At 56.9% G+C, this 14,908-nt stretch overlaps 1 protein-coding gene across 1 annotated transcript; it reads left to right on the forward strand.

Moving 5' to 3' along the window:
• The first annotated feature begins 7,664 nt into the window (after positions 1 to 7,664).
• LOC136024274 (acrosin-like) lies at positions 7,665 to 12,422 on the forward strand. The gene is made up of 6 exons (XM_065699489.1): positions 7,665 to 7,735; positions 7,971 to 8,171; positions 8,712 to 8,977; positions 9,366 to 9,514; positions 10,058 to 10,375; positions 12,273 to 12,422. Exons 1-6 carry the CDS (start codon positions 7,665 to 7,667, stop codon positions 12,420 to 12,422), a joined length of 1,155 nt encoding a protein of 384 aa, XP_065555561.1.
• Positions 12,423 to 14,908: the final 2,486 nt, after the last annotated feature.

The raw sequence follows: 14,908 nt of genomic DNA on the forward strand, positions 1-14,908 counted from the left end.
CCAGCCCTGGCCCGAGGAGCTGGGGCCTTGGAGGGCAGAGGATGTGGGGGCTGTGCGAGGTCTGCAGCATGGAGATTGGACTGTTGACCTGGAGAGTTTCACAGGGGCCAGTGAGACGGAGCGTTGTATGGATGTGCAGGTTGGGAAAGCACCGGACAAGGGGATAGAGAAGGCTGGGTTGTGACAAAGGTGGATTTGAGTCTCCTCATCAGCTCGAGTCCGTGCCGTGCTGCGCCCCAGTGCGTGCTGCTGGGATGGATCCCTGCTCACACGGCTCCCACGCACGTATCCGCAGGCAGGCGTGCACATCCATGCGTGTGCACATCTCACACACACACGTGCACATCCATGCGTGTGCACATCTCACACACACACGTGCACATCCATGCGTGTGCACATCTCACACACACACGTGCACATCCATGTGTACCCATGCGCCCAGGGAAGCTCACACGTGCGCTTCCATCCCTCCACAGACATGTGCAGCACACATGTGCCTGCCCTCGCACGTGTGTGCCCTGGGCAGATGCACACCCACGCTGCGGTCCCTGCCCATGGCCGCAGCCCTAGAGCTGCACACGCTCATCCACCCTTCCATGAGTGCACCAGCCACAGGCACAGCCACCCTGCTCTGCACACGCGGGCACCCATGGCCAGGGCACCCATGGCCACAGCCCCCGGACAGCCCCAGCATGAGCATGGACAAAGTGGGGTCTGGAGGCACAGGGCTGTAAGGGACATGGGGGTCCACACGGATGCCACCACAAGAGGCAGCCAGGATGAAGCTGGGGGCAGGGGGTCACTGTAGGGATGCTGAGGACAGGGATGGGGACAGCTCGCACAGGCTGGCAGCGAGGTGGCATCTGATGGCTGGGAAAGGCTCCCTGAGTGCTGCAGCACAGGGACAGCAGCCAGGCCCTGCTGGACCACAGCCACCAGCACCGGGACACCGACAGCATCCGGACAGGGACGGTTGTGGCAACAGTCATGGGTGCGACCTGTGGGCACCCAGAGGCATTGGTTGCAGTGGGGCACAGTGGTGGCACTGGGGCAGCGCTGAGTTTACACCCATTGCCCCTTGTCCTAGCACTCGATATCACTGAGAAAAGCCTAGCTCCATCACCCTGACACCCACCCTTTACATATTTGTAAACTCTGATGAAGTCACCCCTCAGTCTCCTCTTCTCCAAGCTAAAGAGACCCAGCTCCCTCAGCCTCTCCTCATAAGGGAGGTGTTCCACCCCCTTCATCATCTCTGTGGCTCTGCGCTGGGCTCTTTCAAGCAATTCCCTGTCCTTCTTGAACAGAGGGGCCCAGAACTGGACGCAATATTGCAGATGCGGCCTCACCAAGGCTGAGTGGAGGGGGAGGAGAACCTCTCTTGACCTACTATCCACACCCTTTCTAATGCCCCCTAAGATGCCATTTGCCTTCTTGGCCACAAGAGCACATTGCTGGCTCATGGTCATCCTCCTGTCCACCAGGACCCCCAGGTCCCTTTCCCCTTCGCTGCTTTCCAGCAGGTCAACCCGCAACCTGTGCTGGTCCATGGGGTTGTTCTTCCCCAGGTGCAAGACTCTACACTTGCCCTTGTTGAATTTCATCAAGTTTCTCCCCGCCCAACTCTCCAGCCTGTCCAGGCCTCGCTGAATGGCAGCACAGCCTTCGGGTGTGTCAGCCACTCCTCCCAGTTTTGTGTCCTCAGCGAACTTGCTGAGGGTGCACACAGTTCCCTCATCCAGGTCCTGGATGAAAATATTAAACAGCACCGGTCCCAGCCGCGACCCCCGAGGGACTCCACTAGTCACAGACCTCCAGCTAGATTCTGCGCCATTGACCACAACTCTCTGCCTTCTTCCTTTCAACCAGTTCTCGATCCACCTCACTACTTGATCGTCAAGCCCACACTTCCTTTGCTTATCTATGAGGATGCTGTGAGAGACAGTATCAAATGCCTTACTGAAATCAGGAAAAACCACATCTACCGCTCTACCTTCATCCCTCCACCTAGTCACTTCCTCATAGAAGGCTATAAGGTTGGTCAGACGTGACTTCCCCTCATAAAGCCATGTTGGCTGTTCTTAATGACCCCCTCATCCTTGATATGGCTAGAGATGGAGTCAAGAATAAGTTGTTCCATCACCTTTCCAGGGATGGAGGTAAGGCTGACCGGTCTATAACTACCCGGGTCCTCCTTCTTGCCCTTCTTATAGACTGGTGTGACATTTGCCATCCGCCAATCCTCAGGCACGTCTCCCAGCACAGCCCCCTCTTAATGAGGCAAAGTGTCGTGGTTTAAACCCAACCACAAACCTCTTTTACTCACTCCCCTCCTTCTTGCCCTCCCCCTGCTTCTGGAGGGACGGAGAGGAGAATCGAAAAGAATGCAACTCCCACGGGTTGAGATAAGAACAGTTTAGTAACTAAGGTATAACACAAATCACTGCTGCTACCACCAGTAATAATAATTATAAAAGAAATAACAAGAGGAAAGAATACAACACCTCAACACCAGCCGACCAATAACTCGCCCCACTCCCCCCAGCCGAGCACCGACCGATACCTCGTCCAACCCTGCAGTCCCTCTCGCCCTTCCGGGTAAGTCCAAGTTACCTCCTGGGCATGACGTGCTGTGGTATGGAATACCTCTTGGGCTAGTTTGGGTCAGGTGTCCTGTCTCTGCTTCCTCCCGGCCTCCCCTCCTCCCTGGCAGAGCATGAGGCTCAGAAGGTCCTTGGCCAGACCAAACATTCGAGCAGCAACTGAAAACATCGGCGTTATCAGCGCTGTTCCCAGGCCAAAAGATCAAAACACAGCACTGCACTAGCTCCTAAGAAGGAGAAAACTGACTGCTGCTGCTCAAACCAGGACATTATCCACCCCTTATTCCATACCATTCACGTCATGATCAGATCCCACATCTTCAATATGCCATCACTCTTACATATATATACACATCTACATATAGACAGAGAAAAAGATCATTTCTTAGTGCATGGACCTATAAAGCTGCTGAGTCCATCTGGTCCATGATGTCAGGCTCCATCTCTTGTAACAGTCTCTCAGAGCAGGAGAGGCTGTGTGCAGTGTTCACACTAGTGAATAACCTGGGCAATAGTGTCCATTGCTAAGTCCACCCCTCGACCATGAGTCCATCTCTGTGTTGCATCTCTGCCCTGATAGCCTGAAGTGCCATGGCCCACCAGGCTCAAAATAATTCACTGTCCCCTTCAGCAGTTTCTGCAGCTTGTTGCTGGGGGCTCCATAGAGCTGCCTTCCATCTCCAATGCTTCCAAGGCACTGGAGGGGTCCAGTGGACTAGATACTGGCTCATACTGTCCCACACACCCTGCCACTCATGGCTGTCCAGCCTTGGGGAAGATCTCTTGGTCCTCCCATATTGTTGTCTAACCCCAGACAAGACCCAAACCTGACTCTGCTTAACTTCTGAGATCAGACAAAATGGTCGTGGGTAGAACACCCTCTGTGTGTGTGCCAACATGCTGATCGCCATCACAACCAGCAGGCAGGTCCCAAGGGTACCCACAGGCCATTCAAACCCGTCAGAACCCTCAAACGATGCTGCTGTGCTTGTCCCTGGGGCTGGTGCAGCTGCTGTGCCTGCCGGCTCTCCCTCCACCAGCTTCTCTTTCCCTGGGTGCAGCTTTTCCTGCTCTGCCGTGCTGGGAAATGCTGCGGGGACTCCTGCATCCTCCTGGGGCTCGGCGGGCGGCTGCCGGGGGACGCTCTCGGCCGCTGCGGGGCTGGGCTCGGCCGCAGGGCTCGGCTCCTCCACGGGGCTCGGCTCCTCCGCGGGGCTCGGCTCCTCGGCCGCCTCCTCCCGCTGCTCAGCAGCTGCCTTCCTCCCGGGCTCGGGCCCCGCTCCCGCCGCCGCCTGCTCCCCGGGGCCGCTCCCCCTCGGCTCCCCGCGGCCTCACAAAGACAGAGGCGAGGACAAGGGCCAGGGCGGTGAAGAGCAGCGGGACGGCCGGGTACAAGTCCACGGCCACGTCCATCCCTCCCTGCTGCTGGAGCCCACCCGTATTACAAGCCATAGCCATAAAGTACAGTGAAACAAAAACCTTAGCCCAAGCCCCACACTTGATAAACACTAACACAGGGAATACCGGCTCTAGGTAATGTACTACATTCTGAAGCTCTGAGAGCAAGAGAAACAACTTTGAGAGCCAATAAATCAGCACTGTGACGACTATTAATCTGATCATCTCCGTCGTTATCTCAACCCTTCGTGCCCCACGTTGGGCGCCAAAAAGAACTGTCGTGGTTTAAACCCAACCACAAACCTCTTTTACTCACTCCCCTCCTTCTTGCCCTCCCCCTGCTTCTGGAGGGACGGAGAGGAGAATCGAAAAGAATGCAACTCCCACGGGTTGAGATAAGAACAGTTTAGTAACTAAGGTATAACACAAATCACTGCTGCTACCGCCAATGATAATAATGATAAAGGAAATAACAAGAGGAAAGAATACAACACCTCAACACCAGCCGACCAATAACTCGCCCCACTCCCCCCAGCCGAGCACCGACCGATACCTCGTCCAACCCTGCAGTCCCTCTCGCCCTTCCGAGTAACTCCAAGTTACCTCCTGGGCATGACGTGCTGTGGTATGGAATACCTCTTTGGCTAGTTTGGGTCAGGTGTCCTGTCTCTGATTCCTCCCAGCCTCCCCTCCTCCCTGGCAGAGCATGAGGCTCAGAAAGTCCTTGGCCAGACCAAACATTCGAGCAGCAACTGAAAACATCGGCGTTATCAGCACTGTTCCCAGGCCAAAAGATCAAAGCACAGCACTGTACTAGCTCCTAAGGAGGAGAAAACTGACTGCTGCTGCTCAAACCATGACACAAAGGAACCAGTAGCAGGCTGGAAGGTTTAAGGGGAGGCTTCCAGGCTGGGAGCAGGCAAAGGCGAAGGCGCCGCTGCCAGGCAGGAAAGGGCAGGAGGAGCCGGTGCCCCCGGTCCCCACGGGACTGCAGCACACCCGGAGCCACGGCCCCTCCGTCCTGCTCCCACCACACTTGCCCATCTTGGAGGGTGGCTACGAGGAGCTGGTGCAGGCAGCCAGATGTGTGCCAGCGCTCACGTGTGCCAGAGCCCACATGTGCCTTGGCAAGGCAGCAAAGGGGGTCAGGGGGTGCAAGGGACAAGTGCGGTCCCAGGGTAGGGATGCTCAGAGCTCTCTGCCCCAGGCCTGGGGCTTTGCAAGCAGCCGGAGCAAGGGGGACACAGAGAGCAGGGCGGCAGCAGCAGGGTTTTAGCAAGGGGGGAACAGCACCGAAGCACCCAAAGCAGCAGGGGCTGGGCCTGCACTCCAGGACACGGCCCAGGCTGGACGCCCCCAGCACAGCAAAGGGGCAGAAGGCACCCGCAGGAACCCCTGCATGAGCGGGGAAGCCACGATGGAGCTCAGCCCCAGGAGCAAGGGCCTTTGCCAGGCCCAAACCCAGCTCCCCCCAGGAGGGGGGCAAGAAGAAGCAGCCGATGTCTCTGCTCAGCCCTCTGCTTTGAACCAAACTATTTATGAACGACAATAAATCATCTGCTGCAAAACACATCCAGGGCTGGGCTGGGAATGGGGGACAGGGAAAGGGGGACAGGGAATGAGGACAAGGAATGGGGGACAGGGAATGGGGACAGGGCAGGGACTTGGGGGTGACTGTGAGCAGAAGAAACACTTAAGGGGAGCGCTGTGGGGCTGCAAGGAGGACGCAGAGGAAGGAAGAAATCTGGTAACTGGGTTAGGGACACGGGGAGGGATCCGGGAGCCGTCAGCGCAAGAGCTTCATTGGCTGGGGGCGGGCGCAAGGGGTTGGGGACAGTTCCTTGGGTCTCCTCCTGCTGCCCTTCCGGGTGCTGTTCCCCCAGCGAGGCTCTGAGGAAGACAAGAGCAGAGAAACAGATGAGGCAGCTCCTGGGCAACAGCAGCAAACCCAGAGCCCCTCCTGAGGAGGATCCAAGCCTCCTCCTGATTGGGAGGAAACTCCAGGAACAAACTTGCCAGCAAAGTTTTCAAGCTGACAAGCAGGTATTCTTTATTGCGGCGCCGGGAGACACGGGGGAGAGCTCCTCCTAACGTGTGTCTCCCCCTGTTGCTCCACAGGCTGTCCTTATCTAGTCCCTGGGCACACATACATTACGTAATTTTCCAGAAAGTTCCCCGCATGCGTACAGAATTGTGGCGGTGGTCTCTGAGGGTCGTTTACTTCCTCCAACAATCTTCATCACTTCTGGCAGCCTTTGGAGCATGCGCAGTAGATGCTCATACCAGTTTAATTGGTTCGTTAGCACAGGAGACATAATAATCCTCCTATCCTCCTACTTATCAGTTAGTTTAACTGTAGCCCATCCTGGACACCTGCCATTCCCAGATACTCCGTATCCCTGTGTCCTGCTCTTCTAGCCTGTTTTTCTTAAAACTCTGTCAACTATAACAATTTATCTTGCACAAGAATGCTCAGTGTGTTCTCCAGCTGCACTCTATTTTTTTTCTATGTACCATGCACTTCAGTAATTTTCCATTGCTACTGTTACAAAGCCATCAAACTTAGCATTACTTAAAACTGATTCTAAAGGTTTTTATATTCCATTTTGTGATTTTCTGTCCCCCTTGTTTCACTCCTTCCCACCCCTCTCCAAGGGCCCTTCCCAAGGCTGTGGCTGCAGCCAGGAACAGCAAACCCCAAACGGCCTCTTCCAGCAGCACCAAACATCCCATTCCCAGGTGTTTGCTCCCCCAGACTAGAACGGGGCTGGCACAGCAGCAGCTCGCCGAGGCAGGGAGCACTCCCAGCGCCCATCACGCTGCAGGGAAAGGGCTTCCCTGGGTGCCTGCCTGGGTGCGGAGGAGCACAGGGCTCACCTGGGATGTGGGAGGGCTGCACACAGCTCTTGCTGCTGCGCTGCAGTTGGGCAGTGCAGCTCTGGAGGCCCCCCGGGCACAGCAGGGCGACGCTGGCACAAGGGAGCTCCAAGGCATCCCACAAGCAGAGCATCCCAGAGGTATTCAGAGCATCTCATAGGGCTTCAGAGCATCCCACAGGGATTCAGAGCATCCCATAGGGCTCCAGAGCATCCCATAGGGATTCAGACCATCCCCCAAGCAGAGCATCCCATAGGGATTCAGATCATCCCACAAGTAGAGCATCCCATAGGGATTCAGAGCATCCCACAAGCAGAGCATCCTACAGGGACTCAGAGCATTCCACAAGCAGAGCAGCCCATACGGATTCATAGCATCCCACAAGCAGAGAATCAATCCCATAGGGATTCAAAGCATCCAATAGGGCTCCAGAGCATCCCACAGAGTTCTGGAGCATCCCAAAGGGATTCAGTGCATCCCACAAACAGAGCATCCCACAGGGCTCCAGAGCATCCCACAGAGCTCCAGAGCATCCCATAGGGATTCAAATCACCCCAAGCCCATCAGAACACCCCCGTCTCAGCATGCCCTCACACAGCATGGAACCCCTCATGGTCACGCCCCACTCCCCCCCACTGAACCGCCCCCCATGGAACCTGCCTCTCTATGACATCAGCACCAGCTCCAAGGGACCTGCATCCAGCACCCGTGTCCCTGGGGCAGTTGTGCTTTGGGTGCAGTGGCGCTTGCAGCTCCTTGTTGTCACCCTTAGCGGTGCTGGCAGCGATGGCTTTGCTCCGTGCCGTCATCCTGCTGGCCTCAGCCTGGCTGGTGCGAGGCTCCTGGGACAGCTGTGGGTGAGTGGCCCCGGGGCTCCTGGTATTCCATAGGGAGATGCTGCTGCTCCCAGCCAGGGGCACACCAGTGGAATGGTGGGATTGGTGGAGCACCACTTCCTTGCCATCACCCCATGTGGTAGCACAGCGCAGCTATGGGGCACCCCATAGGGTCCCTTGTACCTGCAGCACCAATGGGGTGGGACCATGCTCGCCCTTCATTGCTAACCATCAAGTGTTGGGCTTCTGCTTCCAGAGGCACTTGCGGTACCCGTCCCATGGCTGATTACTATGGGACGTCACGCATCGTCGGAGGCGTGGATGCGCAGCAGGGCGCCTGGCCATGGATCGTCAGCATCCAGTTCCCCAGGGGCACCGGCTCCTCGCACATCTGCGGGGGGTCCCTCATCACCCCCCAGTGGGTCCTCACGGCTGCTCACTGCTTCGTCGGGCAAAAGTAAGGCAGAGGAGGGATTCCAGCCTTAGGGAATAGCCCAGGAGCAGCCCCCATCCTGTCCGATTCCCCATCCTGGATGCACTGGGAAGAGCGCACAAGAGAAGGCTGCTTCCAGCTTGACAGCCCTTGAGCCTAAGGCACCCTGGGGCAGTGCTTTCCTTTGGGAAGCAGCAGGAATGTGGCTCCTTCCCACCCCTCTTCTCCTTAGAATGGATTAGAATGGCATGGAATGAGATGGAATGGAATGGCACGGGATCGAATGGATCATGGAATCGGCTGGGTTGGGTTGGAAAGGGGCTTGGGATCACCCACTTCCAACCCCTTGCCATGTTCAGGGATGCCTTCCGTAAAGCAGCTTGCTCCAAGCCGGCCTTGAGCACTGCCAGGCATGGAGCATCCAAACCTTCTCCGTCCATGCCATCCCAGTGCCCCAGCACCCTCCCAGGGAATCCCTTCCTTACCTCCAACCTGCAAGTCCCTGTCGGAACCCATCAGCCCTTGTCCTACGGCTCCAACCCCTGCTCTTCCACTCCCTCCCAGCTTCACCACGGATTGGTTCGTGATGGTCGGAATCACGGACCTGGCTTGGGCCAATGCCGAGACCCAGAAGCGGCGGATACGGCAGGTCGTGGTCCATGAATATTACACCGGCATCTCCGGCGGCTTCGACATCGCCTTGGTGGAGCTGGACCAGCCGGTGCAGTGCGGGTACCACGTGCAGCTGGCCTGCGTGCCCGATGCGACGCTCAGGCTATCCCAGCTCTCCGAGTGCTTCATCAGCGGATGGGGCGCGAGGGAGGCCAGAAGTGAGTGCCCGACGGCCCCGTTGGCCTTGGAATGCTGGGTCATGGGTTCATGGAATGGGATGGAAGGGAGGGTAAAGCTCATCCAGGCCTATTGGAGGTTGCTCCAACTGGGGATGGAGTCATTGCAGCCTTCTCCATCCAACCCATCCCAGTGTCCCACCACTTCATTCTGTTCAACCTGAGCATTTCTGGTTGAGCTGGAAACCATCAGCGCTTGTCCCATCGCTGAAGGTCCCTTCACGTCCTCCTTATGTTGAGGATACTGAGCAAAGAGGATGCAGCCCAGGCCGTGGGGGGGTGTTGATGGATCCCATTGAGCTTCTCAGCCCCCAATACCCCAAAGCCATCCCTTGTACCCCCAGCCCTGACCCCCTTTGTGTCCCCACAGCGGGGGCATCGTCCCCATCAGCCCTGCAGGAGGCCAAGGTCCGCCTCATCGATGTCAAGCTCTGCAACAGCACCAATTGGTACCGAGGGGCCATCAAGAGACACAACCTCTGTGCTGGGTACCCGCAGGGAGGCATCGACACCTGCCAGGTAGGGATGTGCCATCGGGGCTCCCTTCTCCTCTCCCATCCGCAGGGCCTTGCTCTGCATCCCCCCTTATCCCAGCTGCGGAAGCGCATCCGCCTCCTGGGCCGTCATCCCTGCGCACAGACCATAGAGGCTGGAGCTTTAAGAGCATCGAGATTCCACCACTAAACCGTGTCATGAGCACGGGTTCATGGAATGGGTTAGGTTGTGAAGGAGCTTAAAGCATCCAGGTGGAAGCAAGGGGCAGGGACGCCTTCCATTAGACCAGGTTGCTCCAAGCCCCATCCATCCTTCTCCATCCAACCCATGCCAGTGTCCCACCACCCTCATATGGAACAACTTCTCCTTATCTCAAGCCACACTCCCCTGTTCCAGTTGGAACCCATCACTCCTCATCCTACGGCTCCAATCCATGTGGAAGGTCCCTCTTCACGCCCAAATGATGAAGGAGAACCCTTCCATCCCCACAGGGGAGAGTGGCGGTCCCCTCCGGCGTTGCCATGGCCACCCATCCCCATCCTCATCCTCTCTCCTTCTCCTCCATAGGGTGACAGCGGCGGTCCCCTCATGTGCCGGGACAAGCGCGCCAACTTCTTCTGGGTTGTGGGGCTGACGAGCTGGGGCCGCGGCTGCGCCAGGGCCAACCATCCGGGGGTCTACACCTCAACGCAGCACTTCCATGAGTGGATCCTCTACCAGCTGGGGATGTTCCGCTCCGCGGGAGCCTCCGCCACGCCCCCGACATGGAGCCACCAGCACGTCTCCCACACTCCCACCCAGGAGACGATGCCGGCGCCCACGGCCTCCAGCATCAGTGGCTTCTGCTCGTTCCCGGTTCGGGTGCTGGTGGAATTCGCCACTCGGGTGCGGGAGTTGCTGCAGGGTCTAGGGGGGAAGAAGACTTGAGGAGCGGCATCGCCTGCAGTTGGCTTGAACTGCAGTAAAGTTGCCTCGTTTTCCCGTAGAGGGGACGCTTTGCACGCCCACCTCTTCTTCTGGTGCATGGGGAGGGATGGGGATGAGGGATGGAGGGCACAGTGGGAAGCGGGAGCTGGGAATCAGGGAATCAGCCAGGTTGGGAAAGACCTTCAGGAGCATCAAGTCCAATCATTGCCCTACCATCAAGCCGTGGCATGAAGAAGGAGGGGGGAGAGCTTCCATTAGACCAGGTTGCTCCATGCCCCATCCCTCCTTCTCCGTTCAACCCATCCCAGTGTCCCAGCACCCTCACTTCATTATCTCCAACCTGAACTTCCCTGTTCCAGTTGGAACCCTTCACCCTCCTCTCTACACCCAAATGATGAAGAAGAACCCAGCCTTCCATGGTTCTGTTTCATCCCTGCATCCAGCTGGAGCATCCCGCTTCCAGACTTGGGATCTTCCCTTGGGACCTCACACGCTTCAATGCTGTATCCATCCCACCACAAGCACCCATCCCAGCTTGCAACACCCATCCCAGCACACTTTGGACCTCTCCCAGATCCCAGCACTGGTGTCCCCAGTGCCAGGAAAAGGGACTGGGGTCAGCGCTCACCCTTGTCCATGTTCCTGGGTTCCCATTCACCCCTCATCCCACTAAGATCCCAGGAAGATCCTATTAAGATCCCATTAAGATCCCATTAGGATCCCTTTAGGACCCCATTAACATCCCAGTAAGACCCCGTCAGGATCCCATTAGGACCCCACTAGGATACATTAAGAATCCATGAAGATCCTTTAAGATCTAAGGAGGATCCCTTTAGGACTCCATTAATACCCCATTAATATCCCTTTAGGATCCAATTAATATCCCATTAATATGCCTTTAGTATCCCATTAATATCCTATTAGGATGATATTAGGACCCCTTTAGGACCCCATTAAGATCCATTTAGACCCCATTAAGATCCCATCAGGATGCCATTATGACCCCGTTAATATCCCATTAGGATCCCTCTAGGGCCCCATTAAGATCCCATTGGGACCCCATTAATATCTCACAAGACCACCCTCCCGCCCCCATAGCGGCCCCCCCGAATAGGGACACAGTGAGCGGGGGGGGGTGGGGGGGCACAGCCCCTGAGGTAGTCAGTGCGATGGAGGGGGGGTCAGTGGCAGGCTCAGTTTGGCACCGGGAGGGAGGGGATGGGGGGGTCCTGTCTCAGTGGGGCGCCACAGAGCGGCTCCTGTCCCCCCCCCACCATAGCAATGCTCAGTGGGGGGGACGACCCTCATCCATCACCCTGGTGGGGGGGGGGGGCATTAATGTCATGGGGGGGCAATAAGGGTTGGGGTTTAAGCTTCAAGCCCCAGGGTGATTTGTGGGGTGGCACCCTTAGGCCCATAGAGACCCCCCCCCACAATGGGGTGGGTGGTCCTGGATGGGGGAGGGGGTGGTCCCAGTCTGGGGGGAGGCCATGGTTGGAAGCATCCATTGGGAAGGTGCTAAAGTGGGGGGGGTGGGGACGCTCATGGGGGGGCACCCATCTCCAGCAGTTTTGGGGGGGGATGTCCACCTTTTGGGGGGGGCCCAATTACGGGGCGGACGGGGGTTTTGTAGTGGTCTTGATGGGTGTCCCTCCGCTGGGACCAGTGGCTTTTTACAGCCACAAGAGGTTGAGTTGTTACCCCTGTCAAAGTGCATCTGGATCTGCAGTCTCATTCTAGAGCTCAAACCCAGCTGTCAGGGCAGAAAGCGAACTGTTCTTTACCTGTTTATCTGCTAGGGTAGGAGCACGAGGGAAGAACTTGCATTAAGAGTGTTTGTTTTGTTCGGTTCCAGTGGCTCAGACAGTTTCTTATTGATGGAGCCCTTAAGCAGGGGCTGAGCGTGGAGATCCAGAAGAAAGAAGGGGGAGATGTGGGCAGTGGCGGCCATGAGACTGGCGTGAAAAAGAGCTCAGGAATGAGCCCTGAGGCCTTGGTGCTGTGACCAGCCCTGGCCCGAGGAGCTGGGGCCTTGGAGGGCAGAGGATGTGGGGGCTGTGCGAGGTCTGCAGCATGGAGATTGGACTGTTTACCTGGAGAGTTTCACAGGGGCCAGTGAGACGGAGCGTTGTATGGATGTGCAGGTTGGAAAGCACCGGACAAGGGGATAGAGAGGGCTGGGTTGTGACAAAGGTGGATTTGAGTCTCCTCATCAGCTCGAGTCCGTGCCGTGCTGCGCCCCAGTGCGTGCTGCTGGGATGGATCCCTGCTCACACGGCTCCCACGCACGTATCCGCAGGCAGGCGTGCACATCCATGCGTGTGCACATCTCACACACACACGTGCACATCCATGCGTGTGCACATCTCACACACACACGTGCACATCCATGTGTACCCATGCGCCCAGGGAAGCTCACACGTGCGCTTCCATCCCTCCACAGCCATGTGCAGCACACATGTGCCTGCCCTCGCACGTGTGTGCCCTGGGCAGATGCACACCCACGCTGCGGTCCCTGCCCATGGCCGCAGCCCTAGAGCTGCACACGCTCATCCACCCTTCCATGGGTGCACCAGGCACAGGCACAGCCACCCTGCTCTGCACACGCGGGCACCCATGGCCAGGGCACCCATGGCCACAGCCCCCGGACAGCCCCAGCATGAGCATGGACAAAGTGGGGTCTGGAGGCACAGGGCTGTAAGGGACATGGGGGTCCACACGGATGCCACCACAAGAGGCAGCCAGGATGAAGCTGGGGACAGGGGGTCACTGTAGGGATGCTGAGGACAGGGATGGGGACAGCTCGCACAGGCTGGCAGCGAGGTGGCATCTGATGGCTGGGAAAGGCTCCCTGAGTGCTGCAGCACAGGGACAGCAGCCAGGCCCTGCTGGACCACAGCCACCAGCACCGGGACACCGACAGCATCCGGACAGGGACGGTTGTGGCAACAGTCATGGGTGCGACCTGTGGGCACCCAGAGGCACTGCTTGCAGTGGGGCACTGTGGTGGCACTGGGGCAGCGCTGAGTTTACACCCATTGCCCCTTGTCCTAGCACTGGATATCACTGAGAAAAGCCTAGCTCCATCACCCTGACACCTACCCTTTACATATTTGTAAACTCTGATGAAGTCACCCCTCAGTCTCCTCTTCTCCAAGCTAAAGAGACCCAGCTCCCTCAGCCTCTCCTCATAAGGGAGGTGTTCCACCCCCTTCATCATCTCTGTGGCTCTGCGCTGGGCTCTTTCAAGCAATTCTGTGTCCTTCTTGAACAGAGGGGCCCAGAACTGGACGCAATATTCCAGATGCGGCCTCACCAAGGCTGAGTGGAGGGGGAGGAGAACCTCTCTTGACCTACTATCCACACCCTTTCTAATGCCCCCTAAGATGCCATTTGCCTTCTTGGCCACAAGAGCACATTGCTGGCTCATGGTCATCCTCCTGTCCACCAGGACCCCCAGGTCCCTTTCCCCTTCGCTGCTTTCCAGCAGGTCAACCCGCAACCTGTGCTGGTCCATGGGGTTGTTCTTCCCCAGGTGCAAGACTCTACACTTGCCCTTGTTGAATTTCATCAAGTTTCTCCCCGCCCAACTCTCCAGCCTGTCCAGGCCTCGCTGAATGGCAGCACAGCCTTCGGGTGTGTCAGCCACTCCTCCCAGTTTTGTGTCCTCAGCGAACTTGCTGAGGGTGCACTCAGTTCCCTCATCCAGGTCCTGGATGAAAATATTAAACAGCACCGGTCCCAGCCGCGACCCCCGAGGGACTCCACTAGTCACAGACCTCCAGCTAGATTCTGCGCCATTGACCACAACTCTCTGCCTTCTTCCTTTCAACCAGTTCTCGATCCACCTCACTACTTGATCGTCAAGCCCACACTTCCTTTGCTTATCTATGAGGATGCTGTGAGAGACAGTATCAAATGCCTTACTGAAATCAGGAAAAACCACATCTACCGCTCTACCTTCATCCCTCCACCTAGTCACTTCCTCATAGAAGGCTATAAGGTTGGTCAGACGTGACTTCCCCTCATAAAACCATGTTGGCTGTTCTTAATGACCCCCTCATCCTTGATATGGCTAGAGATGGAGTCAAGAATAAGTTGTTCCATCACCTTTCCAGGGATGGAGGTAAGGCTGACCGGTCTATAACTACCCGGGTCCTCCTTCTTGCCCTTCTTATAGACTGGTGTGACATTTGCCATCCGCCAATCCTCAGGCACGTCTCCCAGCACAGCCCCCTCTTAATGAGGCAAAGTGTCGTGGTTTAAACCCAACCACAAACCTCTTTTACTCACTCCCCTCCTTCTTGCCCTCCCCCTGCTTCTGGAGGGACGGAGAGGAGAATCGAAAAGAATGCAACTCCCACGGGTTGAGATAAGAACAGTTTAGTAACTAAGGTATAACACAAATCACTGCTGCTACCACCAGTAATAATAATTATAAAAGAAATAACAAGAGGAAAGAATACAACACCTCAACACCAGCCGACCAAT

Source organism: Lathamus discolor, chromosome 20 (genome assembly GCF_037157495.1).
Source record: "Lathamus discolor isolate bLatDis1 chromosome 20, bLatDis1.hap1, whole genome shotgun sequence".
NCBI lineage: Eukaryota > Metazoa > Chordata > Aves > Psittaciformes > Psittacidae > Lathamus > Lathamus discolor.

Excerpts from the sequence above, each read along its gene's own strand:
- LOC136024274 (XM_065699489.1), top strand. The coding sequence starts at position 7,665 with ATGGCTTTGCTCCGTGCCGTCATCCTGCTGGCCTCAGCCTGGCTGGTG. Across the intron at positions 7,736-7,970 it reads GGCTCCTGGGACAGCTGTGG|AGGCACTTGCGGTACCCGTC; the intron begins GTGAGTGGCCCC and ends TTCTGCTTCCAG. Across the intron at positions 8,978-9,365 it reads GGGCGCGAGGGAGGCCAGAA|CGGGGGCATCGTCCCCATCA; the intron begins GTGAGTGCCCGA and ends GTGTCCCCACAG.